This window comes from Pleurodeles waltl, chromosome 2_1 (assembly GCF_031143425.1).
Source record: "Pleurodeles waltl isolate 20211129_DDA chromosome 2_1, aPleWal1.hap1.20221129, whole genome shotgun sequence".
Lineage (NCBI taxonomy): Eukaryota > Metazoa > Chordata > Amphibia > Caudata > Salamandridae > Pleurodeles > Pleurodeles waltl.
In genome coordinates this window covers 537,318,984-537,333,495 of record NC_090438.1, presented here as the reverse complement: position 1 = coordinate 537,333,495, position 14,512 = coordinate 537,318,984, and the positions used below count along the sequence as shown (strand labels likewise).

At 39.5% G+C, this 14,512-nt stretch overlaps 1 protein-coding gene across 1 annotated transcript in view; it reads left to right on the top strand.

Annotated features, from left to right (window-relative positions):
- The window catches only part of VOPP1 (VOPP1 WW domain binding protein), a 459,612-nt gene extending 446,440 nt beyond the window's left edge, over positions 1-13,172 (top strand). The window contains exon 5 of the mRNA XM_069214230.1: positions 9,708-13,172. Coding sequence (XP_069070331.1) covers positions 9,708-9,889 — 182 coding nt within the window. The 3' untranslated portion in view covers positions 9,890-13,172. The remainder of the gene's footprint in view (positions 1-9,707) is intronic.
- The last annotated feature ends 1,340 nt before the right edge of the window (positions 13,173-14,512 follow it).

Genomic DNA, 14,512 nt, shown 5'->3' with positions numbered 1-14,512 from the left:
TGCATTGGACGGCTGGGCAGTTAACATGATCAACTTTTTGCTTTATTCTCTTGTCCATCAAATATGTTAATTTTATTTCCCTTCTGTTGCATGTTTCTCTCCTTTTCACTGCTTCCCATGTTGTTGCTGGCCTGTGCACAGACTATTTGAGGGCATATTTATACTCCGTTTGCGCCGGAATTGCGTCGTTTTTTTTACGCAATTCCGACGCAAAACTAACTCCATATTTATACTTTGGCGTTAGACGCGTCTAGCGTCAAAGTCTATGGAGTTTGCGTCATTTTTTAGCGTGGACACCTACTTTGCGTTAATGATATGCAAGGTAGGCTTTCACGTCAAAAAAATTGACTCCGAGGCATGTGCGCCGTATTTACACTCCCGGGCAAAATTCACGCCCGGGAGTGGGCGGGTCAAAAAAAATGACGTACGGCCGCTTTTGCGCTGTTTTTTAGCGCCTGCAAAAGGCAGACGTTAAGGGACCTGTGGGCTCTGAAGGAGCCCAGAGGTGCCCTCCCATGCCCCCAGGGACACCCCCTGTCACCCTTGCCCACCCCAGGAGGACACCCAAGGCTGGAGGGACCCATCCCAGGGACATTAAGGTAAGTTCAGGTTAGTGTTTTTTTTTTTTTTTTTGGTGGCATAGGGGGGCCTGATTTGTGCCCCCCAACATGCCACTATGCCCAATGACCATGCCCAGGGGACAGAAGTCCCCTGGGCATGGCCATTGGGCAAGGGGGCATGACTCCTGTCTTTGCTAAGACAGGAGTCATTTCTATGGGGGTTGGGAGTCGAAACAAATGGCGAAAATCGGGTTGAGGCGAAAAATTTGCCTCAACCTGACTTGCCCAATTTTTTGACGCCCAAGCCCCATATCCCCCTACGCCGGCGCTGCCTGGTGTACGTCATTTTTTTCCACGCACACCAGGCAGCGCCGCCGGCTAACGCCGGCTAACGTCATTGATTAAATACGGCGCCCGCATGGCGCTTCAGAATGGCGTTAGCCGGCGCTAATTTTTTTGACGCAAAACTGCGTTAGCGCAGTTTTGCATCAAAAAGTATAAATATGGCCCTAGGTGTCTTAATTGTCTTTAGTGGTTCTGAGATGTTCTTTATTCTTAGATGTGCATTTCAATTCTTTTATCTGTTATTGCTTTCCCTTTTGAATCTTTGAAGTACTCATTTCAATAATTTGCCTTTTCATTTAACTATTTATATTGAGTACACTTTGGCTTCTTCTCCCAAGTGAACCCATTGTTGATATGTTTATGCTGCCCTGGTGCTTAGGGTGATAAGATTGACCCCAGTTATTGTTACTGAGATATCATGAGTGGTGGTCAGCCAATGGGTAGCTATGTTTAGGTCTTTGTTTACATAGGACATGTCTTTTTTGGTTTGCTAATAACTTTGGCACAGTTTGAGGAATTTTCTCAAAACTTTCCCAAAAGATTCTCTTCAATGACTAGTTTCGTAATGAACATTTTTGGGATGCTCCACTTTCCATGTAGCCACGAATGGGGTCCCGGACCCCATCCTTCTGGTAACAAATATTAAAAACAGGGAGGAGGCATCTAGTCCCCCCCGAACCACTAATTGTCCCTGGGGACCTCTCCCCTAGGACTAGCTCATTATCTGTGTCTTAGGGAATTCACTCAGTAGTTTCCTTGCCAGCCGGAGAATGGGAAGGAAATCCATGTCTGCTCCTCCCCAGCAAGAGCTTTAAAAATGAACCTACCAGGGAGGAGCAGACGTGTTTCCCTGCACACATTCATCCAGGCAGGGAATCTCAGATTTCTCTCCTCATGTCGTAAGCAAGCAAAATCTTCCTGGGTGGGAGGAATGACGGCTCCTGATGCACCTTGAATGGGTGCATGCGGGAAACCATTGGGGATGCTGGTACCCTGGGTCTTCTCCTGCAGCTACCACCATAGTGTGCTGTGGGTGGCCCAGGAGGGGCCCAGGGTACCCACTTGCGGCTGTGTGGAATGGGTCTCCGGGGCCAAAAAGACCCAGGAAGGGGTTGTCTGGCTTCCCTTTCCTTTTAATTAAAAAAGGCCCCTCGACAAGCGGTCCTGTGGCTCATAGTGGTTTGAGGAGGGGGCAGTGTACCTCTTTCCTCTTAAAAAAAGAGAAAGGCATCCTTGGGGCCCAGTTTGGCTCAGGGAAGGGGGTAATCCTTATTAAAAAATTAATGCCCTGGGGATGGGGTTCCTGGGGCCCAAAGTGGCTCAGGGACGGCGCTCGAGTGCCCCCTGCCCTCTATTTAAAAAGAAGTGGCTAGGGGATCCCTAGGGCCACAAAGTATCGAGAAGAGGAGGCCAGACCGCCCTCCCCAATCATTTAAAAAAAAGTGTCCCTTGTGGGCACAGAGACCTCAAAGTCATTTATTATGCTCTTTCTAGGAGCACCTCCCACAGTGCCCTGCAAGTACTTTTTTATTAATTTTGTAAGCTTGGTAGTACCCGAGAACAGGGAGGAGACCACCAAGCATTATTTTTTAAGTTGTGGGGTGGGGGAGTGCAGGAATTAACACAGACTTCCAGCAACATTAAGAAAAAAACAGAAAGTCTCCTGGGTCATTAAAATCATGACCCCAGGAGAGCATCCCATACATTTTTAAAGCAAACCTAGCTGAGGTTGAATGCACGCAAGGCACCTTTGTGGTTGTTTTTATGATTACATTTTTTGTAAGCTAAAAGATTTTAAGAGAAAGACTCACAGACATGTTGTTTTTATTTAAAAATAAAACAAAAACAATATGTATCAGAGTCTTTCTTTCAACATTTTTCAGCCCACAAATTGCAAAATAAAAAGCTATGTTATAGTAAAAACTCACAATCACGTTTTATTAAAAGTTTATTAATGAACAGTTTTATAATAATCACTGTTATTTAACATTGCATTGTGTGAATTACTGAACTATACAGTGTATTGTAAATATTGGTCATTTTGAGGCTACTTTTTATATTGTGCTTTGTGACTCTTTGGCAAAGTCAGTAAGTCTACCTGAGTGGAGCCTGGACCTGTGAGCTCCACTCATAAATGAGCCAGTGGCAATGCTACTGCCCACAGGGGGCACAGCAGACAGTGAGCATTGCAAGGGTGCTGGGCATGGGGACCCCTGCACTGCCCATGCCAAGTGCATGGGCTGTGCAAAGGCTCTACTCTGGCCCCTTGAACCTGTCTGTTCACCAGCCTTTTCATGGCGGTTAAACCACCATGAAAAGAACCAGGTCATAATCAGCAAGGCCCTATCACATGCTACCCCGCCGTGGCTGACAGCGACCTGCACCTTGACGTCAACCCATCGGGATCACCAATCCCTGCCGAGACGGCAGTATCCAGGCAGATTGACCGCCAGGGTCATAATGTGCAGGTTGGATTGCCACAGCAGCAGCGGTCCTGACTGCCATTGCAAGTCTGACGGTCTAGTGACCGCAAGACTCATAATCAGGCCCATAGTAATATACAGTGTAGAGTTAGTGAGTATAAACATATGTTTCCATAGCATGGAAATTACGCAAGCCTGGAGGCACTGTGATTGTGCATGTTGAAAGTTATATGGTATACCATTTACAAATCACGATAATTTTAGGTGCAACTATTACTCCAAATGAAACAAAGGAAAGGCTGAGCTCTCCTAATATGAGTTGCAGATGTATGTTTCAAAGTAATTTTTGTCTTAAATGTAATTATCCATCAGTGGGTATCCACACATTTGACCTAATAAATATATGTACTATAGTGCTATAGACAAATTCTCAGTAGCTAGAACATTTATAAGGTGTGGATGAATGTTTTCAGAATTTTGAAGAAGATTTTGGGGGTCTGCTGAATGTTAAATTATGTAGAATGTAGAGGTGTCACACATAGAGGTGGTTTATTTCACACTGGCATTGCAAGCATGGGTTTATGGTTCTATGCTATTGTGCCCATCTCAAGACTGTGCAAAATATATTTTACCAGACTACAGTGAGTTGTCCATAGGTGCTAGCTGTTAGTAGCAAATTCATACCTGTCAACAGATTACTGGCCAGGTGAAGTCTGTAAAATGGTAATCCCATAACAGAAAATTGGCCACAGGTGTAGCATGTTGAATTACCTCAAGTCCACGAACCCTGTAGGATGCTGTCACAATGCCTGGATGATATCATCAGGGATGTCGACAATTATGGAATTTGAGAGGTCATCAGTAATGTAATCAATGATGTGATTTAACTTGTCATGCATGATGTAACATGTGAGGTCATAAGCAGCACATAGCAGAGGATAAGTTATTGTTAGTTCAGTGACATATAGCTGGTCAATTTCAGTGGTTTAAATGCTAGTTGTTAGTGTCAAATCAACTTAACACCAACTATAACAACATTTTAATATTTGTTTTTTTCAGTATATTTTAGGGGTTTTCAACATAAGCAAAGATCTTATTAGCATAGCTAATTATATAATATCACATTAACATTTGTTTTTCAGTGAATTTCCTATTTTTTTAATGCAAGCTATTAACATACCTAATAATAATGACACGTCACCCTTTGTTTTTATAGTGAATTTCTGGGGATTTGTGATCATATTCAGCCAATTTGCCTGCTGTCCACCCACTGGTACAAACCCCCCATTGCACATGAGCTTTGACCATTCATAGTCAGGGGTTGGCCGCAAGGCCTGAACTCTGGGCACACCCTGCACTTAATCCCCTGCATGGGTGCATGGTCATACGCAGGAGGGGGTTGAGCATCAGGGCTGTCCTCCACGAACACCCAACCCTAATAACACCCCACACACACCACTGCACTTGGTCCCACTGACCCCTCCTCACTAGTGCCTGGGGGTCAGAGTGTCATCATTCTATTCAGTTAAACCCAATTTTTCACACTTGTTTTGGGCATGGGGACTGAGTCCCTAAGTCCTGTAATGAAAGTAGCAAAATTTCCCTCCCAGTTGTGGCCAACCAATCAGATCGGTCTGTAGCTGAGGCCAATAGAAGAAAAAAGCTCCCTCTGTCAATCAAAAGGCCCTATTTTGTATTTTTAGTACAGAAGAATTCCTGAAGGATCATCCTGACCCTGCTTTTCAACCCCCTCAAGTCTAACCTGAGCATCTCCTTCAATGCACATTTCTAAAAAAATACTGAACTTTTAAAAAAAAGTTTTCTTGAAGATTTTTCCCATGACACCAGAGTTATTAGTGAAACAAAAATGCTCATTGTGACGAGAGAGAAAAAATCATTCTTTTAACACAATCCTTTTCAATTTATTTATAAGTTTGCCTGCACTTTGCCAACTAGCCCAGAAACCTCAAATGTGGTTGATGATGACAGACTCATACTCTGCATTTGGGATGCTATGCTCCAGTCTTTAATAAATAATGTTACTGATACTCATGGGACCTAAAACCTTTTTATTCCATCTTTCTTATTTTACAGGCTTAGATGTCCTTTTGCTATACTTAAGTCTCTAACTTTCTGGTTTTCTAGCCTTTCAGCACAATGTAACCAACGGTAAGGTGACTTTGTGGTGCGTCATTCTTGTCAATGGACATTTTGCTGCCTGCACTGCAGTGCTTAATTAAACAGCGCGTAATTTGTAGTTGGAAAAATGTCCATGAGCAAGGTGGAAAGGGGGGCAATGGTACGAGAGGCCCCATCATAAGAAAAAAAGAAAGCAGAATCACTGCGGGCAAACACTGGCATTGCAGGTGAGTCTGTGGTTTCCCCACAGTGAAATGTCTGCAGATTGCAACTGGCTCATTCATGTAAATGCCCTTTACAATCATAAAATAATATACCATAACACAGCCTAACATAAAATAACATAATATAAGATCCCATGGGCTCACAAAAAGCCATATTTTTAAAGTAAGAAGTACACCACAGTCATATAAGTAAGCCAGTAAGGTAACCCATAATTTCAAATAACCCTCATTCTCATGTTCAACCAGGGCTTTGTTTTCCTCCAACGCATAGCATATGAAGTTCTTCTGAAAATTCTTCATGGTCCACACATTGCTAGGGTCCATCCACCCTCTCTTTGACCGCTGAGGAGTTTACTTGTAATCCCAAAGGCAGAGCAAGAAATGACTGCATGAGTACATTGAAATCCTTGCAAACCGATGCCCTAATTGTAGAAACAATGAACAAGTCCTATCAGTGATCTAGTTCATGGCATTGACTAAACATGGAGAAATAGGATTTACACACATACTTTCTTTAAGAGGTTAGGTTTGTTCTGCTGAGCACTATATCCATTGATAACTGAAATGTTACAACTACTTTGGTGGAAAATGTATGAGCATTTGGATTCTGCCCACCAATGGGCAGAGCCAGTTTAGAGGTGGTCTGTCCAGCTCTTGAGTTTGGAAGAGTCCTTTCCTGGTTGTTGATGTACTCCTCCTAGTGTTCCTGAAGGACACTCCTTCTCTGTTCCCCTTTCTCTGGCCCAGAGTGGTGGTACAACCACTCATCTACTACTCACTGCTCTTTCTTTTTATGTAGAAAAATGTCATTTTAAATATTCTTTGTCACTTTCAAGCTGGCTGTCATGTTGACACAGTGCAGACACCCACACACCACCTATTCAATACCTATGAAACACATACTCCACAAATGCAACTGCTGTTGCTCAAAACACCATTCTCTGGTACCCCATAATGGCGCATTAAGCAAACCACAGACATTCTATCGCTCAAGTGGAAGTGCTTTGTCATTATCTCACTTTGCAAGTTCTTCTCTAGTGAACAGGTTGCTGCACTCACCCATCTTAAATAGGGACTGTTTCTTTTGCCTGCTTCTTGGACTTGGGGGTTCACAAAAGAATACACCAGACACACTCCTGTATGTTAACAATCCTTAAGCAAAACTTCACAGTCCTTTGACACAAAAACACTCCTAATGCAATACAGTCACAAGAGATAATCCAACAATTACATTTGTTCCATGTGTAATTCCTCTTAATCTAACAGCCAAAGGCAGGAATAGAGCCATGAAGCTCCTTTTATACATCTTCTGTTTATGGGTACCTTTCATGACCAACCCAAAGGATACACACATGCAAACAGATGGTCAAACATGTAGCTTTAGACGATCTACCAGGTCAAGCACAATACAACCATAATAGGTGGAGCCAGTAACAACTGCAGTGTGTAGCCTCATGTACCATGTGGGGCATCCAAAGTGACAACCAGGAATTTATCCTCTGCTTCTGCAAATGGATTTTCCTAAAAAACTGCTTTGGCTTAATGGAGAATCCAGCTCATTTCCCTAATCAAGCAATATTAGGTTTGATTCCTACATGTAGCGTGTGGCAAGCTGTAACGCCTTAACAAAGAAAACAGAAGAATTATGGTGTGTGTGGGGGGGGAAGATTTAGCCACTTTTGGCCTTTCCCATTCCCTCATATTATTATTTTTAGTTATCCCTGTTCACTCACATGGTTATTCATAGTCCTTCTTCTTTCCTCACAGAAATAATCTTAGTCCTTCTTAACAAAGCATACCCTCCATCACATTTCATCAGTTCTCCATAAATTGTCAACTTTGGTCCTTCCTGTCAACGAAGCCTGTAAAGAGGAAGAAGCCCAGCCAAGAAGGGCTTACCTGTACTACAGCAGCTTTCCCCCACTTTTCCCCAAAGAATATAGTCCCAGAGTATCCTACCTTTACATGTAAGTAGAAAGCAGTCCAATCAAAAAGGGTTTGTCCAGTTACTCCTGCTGCTCTCCATTGTGACCATAAGTAGGAAAGCAGTATGTTCACTCCTTCCTAGTTATCTTGATCTCATTTCCTAATAGACATGCTAATGGTGGATTTCTGTGATCCTCCTGATCTCACGTCTTGATCATTCACTCCATAATTTTGTTGTGGGATGGAATTGAGGTATAACTTTTAGTTTGGACACTGGAAAGCTAAGGCTGACAATCATGCAGTCCCTCTTGAACTACATTTTTTATAGTCTACCTAATGTAAGGCTAGCCTTCAGAGTTCAGGATAATGGCTAGTGATCAAAAGTAATAACGTTACTCAAAACCATGAGTTACTTTTTCGAATCAGGCCCGATTCCCAAGAGTAACTTGCAATTTTGAGTCATTTACACTTTTGATTAACCTTACTACTACGCGATATTCACAAACGCTGAGTGTAAATCACTACGAAAAAGTAGGAACTCCACCAGTGGTACTGCAACAGAGCCAAACCAAAATAATGGAGGCAGGGAGTTCAAATATAACCACATAGAAAATATTGTTCAATCTAATTATTTAAAATAAAGACAGAATAAATAAACATAATTTAATGTTTAAAATAAGAAAATAGTGCATGTTTACTTTTTAATTAAAAAATCATAACAACCTGTTTCAAATTAAAAAATTGATGTAAGAATAATTGTATAACAAAATATTAAAATGAATTTCCATTAATTCTAAATATTACTTTAAAAAATTACCAAAGTGTATTAAAGATATTTTTTCTTTAGGTGAGAATTGTTTTTAATTTGAAGTAGAGAAAAAAAGTAATATGATTTCCATTTGCTAAAGATTTATTTCTAAAGCTAGCATTGTTTTTATTTTGCTGTACATTTAAAATAAATCTATAAAATGTGTTTACACCATTACGTATTCTAAACAAACTTCAAATATTTATTTTCATAGTAATCTTTTCTTATGTTACCTTCTACTTCACCATTTGGTGAGCTCTGTTCTGAATGCAGAGTCTTCCCATGTAAAGGTTTGGGAAATAAATAAAATTATTTAATTTGAAAATAAATATTAATGTAAAATAATTTTATATATTTACTTTAAATGTATAACAAGATGGAAAACAAAGCTACTGCACTATTAATAAATATTTAATAAATTAAAATATATTGACCTTCAATTAGAAATATTTCTCTAAAGTTTAAATTAAAAACTAAATTCCCTCCTAAGCAAAAAAATGAATATGGATCAATAATAAATAACAATAATGTAGAGAATTCAACAAAATTCATTTTTAATACTAATTAATATTACTTGAATTTACCAATATTTGCTAAGGGGCTTAATCTCAGTTCCCTTTCTCCATTAATTTTATGGGAGGAAGTTGCAGCACCAGTGGTTGGCCATGTGTAATGTTATACTCACTACCTTTTTTATAGTAACTTACTCCCGGATTTTGTGAGTATCAAATGTAGTAAACTTACTCAAAAGTGTAAATTACTCAAAAGTGTAAGTTATCTTTGTGAATCAGGCCCAATGACTCTGATTCTTGATGGCTTCTGATGGGATATATTTACCAGAAAACACAGTGCCTGACTCACAAAGGTAAGCCACCTATTGTTTTATGTGCAAAGTTCTCTGTGTCAACTGCAAAGTCTCCCAAGTCCTAAAGTTATTATTCGATTAAATTGTAGTTTATGAATACCAAAAAGAAGTAAACTTACACATACATGTAAGTTTACATTTGGGAATCAGGCCACAATGTCTGCTTGCTACAGATCCATTCAGAACATCACTATACATGATCTATGCAGGGTAACTGGTGCCTGCGGTACTTCCATGCTTGTAGTCCTGTTTTTATCCATCTGATTTTATGCCATTGATTCAGACCCTTGTATTTTTAAAATTAAATGAGGGTATTTATACAGATGAACCTCATTACAAATGTTTTGAACAACAATACAAATGTTTTGGACCTGAGGTATAATTGTTTAACGTTTATCTCGTTCCATTTCTTCTCAGGCTCCGTGCAGCCAGGAATGCAATACTATTCTGATCCAGGAGGACCTATGATGAACCCCATGGCTTCGGCTTTTCATGTCCAGCCCAACTCACCTCAAGGAAATCCAGCGTACCCACCTCCGCCTTCCTACTGCAACACACCACCCCCTCCATATGAGCAGGTGGTCAAGGACTTCAAGTAGACTCTGTCTCCTCTTTAATGGACTCTGAGGGAGCAAGGCACCCTTGCACAACTACCAACAGAACAGCCTCAGCTAGTGTATCTTCTCTGTTCATTAGCACGCTCCCTGTTACTATTAGTTACAAAAGACCATTTTGTTTCCTGCCGTCTCTAAATAAACAGTTAATTGATCTATTTGCTTGCACCAAACATCTAGAGACGGGGCTTGCCTTTGATTAATGCTATCTTTTGGAAGCTTTTGTACCTGCAATGTCATTGTGCTCTGTGCTGTTCATATTGATTGGATGACTCCGGCTGTCTTAGAAAGAAAATGCTAAATATCGTTGGAATTTGAAAAACCTGCTCTCCAGATTTATTTCGCACCTGGTAAAATCTATGTTTCACAGTTTCAAATCATTAAGATCTTACTTCATGTGCTGGAAAATACACTTTGAAGGTTTTGGGGAGAGGCAGAGAAAAGAAATAATACATGTAAGTAAGATCTATAGAATGGGGCATGATTGGCCACCTACACCATATGCCACTCTCTTGTTTGGGTTTAAAATTACGTCTTTAAATAGAAAAATGCATTTTGGTAGGGGCTGCAATTATGTTTACAATAATTTGCTAATGCTCTGCTATTTCAGTCCACAGCAATAAATTCTGCATTTTTATACATTGGCCTTGGACTGTCATTAGGGTTCATTAGCTGCATTGAAAGGATGTACAAGTGAAAACCGACTTAACCAGATATTTGATAATAGAAAGAGCCTGAAATGCTTGAACTGACTCGTCAAAATTTGCGGTTTATATCTTTTTGTTAAAATTTGCACCTAATGGCCAAAAACAAGTAATCACAAGATTCAAAGTGACAAAGTTAACAATTTTTTTAACAATGGACTTATCATCTGACTTCATTAGTAACATAGAAACACTGGATCTTAAATGTGTAGATAAACATTCTATTTGAAATATAACATTCTTTAGCAATAACTATTTTGTTTTTTAAAGCTTCCCTCCCTCCCTCCCACACAAATTAGTTTACATGTATAGAGCCTTGTGGGTTCACAAATATTGCTGCCCTCCACCACATCTCATCCTGCACTTTTGTAACTTTTAATTATCACTGTAGATGTTTTTACTACCAGTTTAATTCATAAATATGTCTGATCAAGGAACATTCTTAACCCTATCTTTCATCTAATAGGATAGCAAAATGTCATGAATATTTGAGAAAATATGAATAATATTATAGTATGCATTGCATTGTCTGACTCTTGAGTTATAAATGTCAAGATAACGCAGGTGACTAATACCTCTTTGCTGGAGAGAGAAGATTTGTTTTTAGTGGCAATTTTTACTCCCCGTAAATTAGCACAGAGAGTTAATATGCATGCTGCAAAGAATGTGTACCATGCGTATCACAGAATGGTATTTCTCATTGTTTTGTGTAACATTTCCAATAGAATGATTTACACTTGTAAGATTCATTGCCTCTTTCTAACGGGTTCATAATGTAAAGTGCTTTGATGCACTAGTGTTGCTAGGGGTAGTGCTATAAAACAAAAGAAATGATTGTGAGAAAAGGGCTGTGGAGAGATGAGTGGCACTATTGGAAGGTGGTAATGAGGGAAACTGCAGAGATGGAGGTTGTTGGCAGGGGCCCCAAAGAAGATTGTCATAGCAGGCATCGATAGATCTAAAGCTGTCCCTATGTCGTCATGATGGCTGCACCTCCTGTGAAGTTTCTAAAACCTGTGCTATCAGGGGATGTTAGCACATCTGCAATGTGGGATCAACCTATAGCTTGGCAGTCGCTCTATTGCCTGAAATTCTGATCTGTAATTGTGAAATGAGTAAAACATTTAAACCCATGCACATGTTGTGTGCAGTAGCTTCTTGTCCAATATTTATCCATGTATATATTTATATGACCATAGAAATTCAGCAGTTTTAGTTAGAGTTATGACAAGTAACTATAACTCGTGCTCTGAGGTAACTATAACTAACACCCTCACTCTACACAGTTTTCTCATCAATAATTTTATTGCAAATGTTGCAGTGATAATATCAAATATGCTATAGAAGGTGTCATCAATGGTATAATATGTGGAGTAAATAGCTGTGCATTTCCATGTGCAACAAGATTTCTAAGGAAACACGGTCCTAACTAAAACTACCTACTGGCGACTGCCAGTATATTCCCATTAAGGATTCATCTTCAGGAACGGTCTAGAAAGACACCTACACTTTTTTATAACAATGATAAATCATGAATCAATCTCAGGTGTATACTAACAATTTGCAAACTGACCATAAATCTAAGAAACATATTTACCATTAGATCAATGCTCTATGTACTTGCCACCAAAGGCAAGGAGTCAAATGAGATAGTAGGCAGAAAAATCTTCAAGGTTATACATGGAAATAAGAGAGAATGTATTGTAATTTACCGGGAGAAAACAACCAGGATGTGGGGTGGGGACAGTGACATATGCTATACCTGCATGCTTCCTACCCTGCTGAGGTAGTTGAGAACTCACTGACACCCACCCTGCGGCAGAACATCTACCATGTTGTAAGTTCCCTGTCTTTTCCAGAAAGGTATTTCTGATGGAAGTGCCTCTACTAAAACACTGGGAGCACTTTTGGCAGAAATGTATTGTTGGGTGAATCAGCTGCTCTGCTTTTATTTTTGTTCTTCTCAGAAACAAACCCCTAAAGTGGGTGATTGTTTCTGAGAAACATTCAGCCAAAGGCCCTCATGTAAAGGGAGTTTACTCTCCACAAACGGGCCCTTGAATGAAAATGTTCTTTGGAGTGTCAACTCTAAATAGTGCAGGCCTTCTGTCATACCCAGGCACAGCCTTGTGGTGGTCTTCTGGGTAGAGCCAGATGAGTTTCTGCTCTTGGAACCATGGCAGTTTTCCTAATTGCAAATGAGGTAGATCAACCACAAGTCTGGCCAACTCATGCTTCACCAAGCTCTATATGACCCATCAGTTGTTTACTAAATGGAGCAATGCTACAGAAAAGCAAATTATGGCAATGAGACTCAGACATTGCTTGGACAAACTACCTTTTCAAATAATAAACAAATACATCTAATAAATTATACTAATGGTAACTGTGTCTACTGTTTCTGTATAGAATACTGATGAACAACAAGAATCCGAAAATTAGTAAAACATTATTCACAATGTCTGAAATTTTTTATCTTGGGGATTGACTCTCTCACCCTAATCTAGTCTTGTACTGTGAAAACAGTGTGAAGAAAAATAAAAGTAAACATCAAATCGCAATTCTACCCTGTGCAATTATGATTTTGTTGTTTGATGGAGAGTATGAGAATTGTGCAGATATTTGGAAACACAATTTCATAATTAGGACACAAAAAATGTATGATCATTACAAGAAGGGATGGTTCACAAAAACAACTTTTTAATGAGTATGTGGGTAATTGATGCATATATCTGGTACAAGTGTGGTGCAAAGCTAGCGGAAAAGCAGTGCAGCACTTTCTAGAGTTGAAGGCAAAAATATACAGTCAATGAATGGGTAGATTGTGGCTGTGAGAGAGTTGAGGATGTTAGTGAGGTCTGCAAGAAACAGGGCTTTGAAGGATACCCATTATGAAATGTACTCTTCAGGGCTATGTGTCAGGGAAGAAGCAAGCGTGGTGTGCTGATAGATGCTCTCCATTTTTTCCTTGAAGAAAAGGTAGATGGCTTGACACTTGTGTTTTGAAAGTGGGATTAGAGGTTCAGGCGTGCTTTGCTGCATGGCCTGATAATATGTAAGAAGAAAGACAGCTACATTTCACTGCTACAAATGCTATTACGATTCAGTAATACACAATCAGAAATATACAATAAAAGTTAGTCACACAGAATGCTGTCATCAGAGATTGTTTATCTTGAGTTAAGATTATCCAAAACCTATATGTTGTTAGAAATCCTACTTGATTGTCCTCTGTAAACCTGTTCAACATTAACTAGGCAGAAATGCCACTTATTAAAGATTTTGATTCAACAATATCATGTCCCATTCATGGATTTGATAGTTTATTTAATTGGCAACAAAATAATCCAGTTTTCAGTGGCATTTCAGATTATCCTGTTTTTAAATCAGGATTTAGAAAACATCTCTAAAAATTCTTTCTAATCCTAACCTTAATATTTCTAATCTCCAATTTTTGTAAAATTAGATATAGCATGCTATAAAACTCAAACGAAATGTTAAATCTGGAGAAAAGAAAGTGAACATTTTTGGTTTTCCCATTGAGTCTACTGAGAAAGACTCAATGTCATTATTTTGCTGCTAAGATCATCTGAGATAGAGAGGTACAGCTATCAAGATTTGGTCAGCTTTTCAAAAATTACTAAGAAACAATTTTCTCACATAATCTTTAATGTAACACTGTGGCCAAGAGCATAGTTTTGTAACTATCTCTGCTCCTAAGATTTTGCTGTAGCTGTACTGAGCCATTAAGTTGGAACTGATTAGTTCTTTGATAATGCCAACCGGGTTAGGGTATTGTAGCATGGTATACTTTGGGTTTGCAAAGAAATTGATTGAAAAAAAACAACTGCAGGATCGGAAAGAGTGGCCGTGTAAAGTCAGCTTTGAAATTTTTCATTTGCTG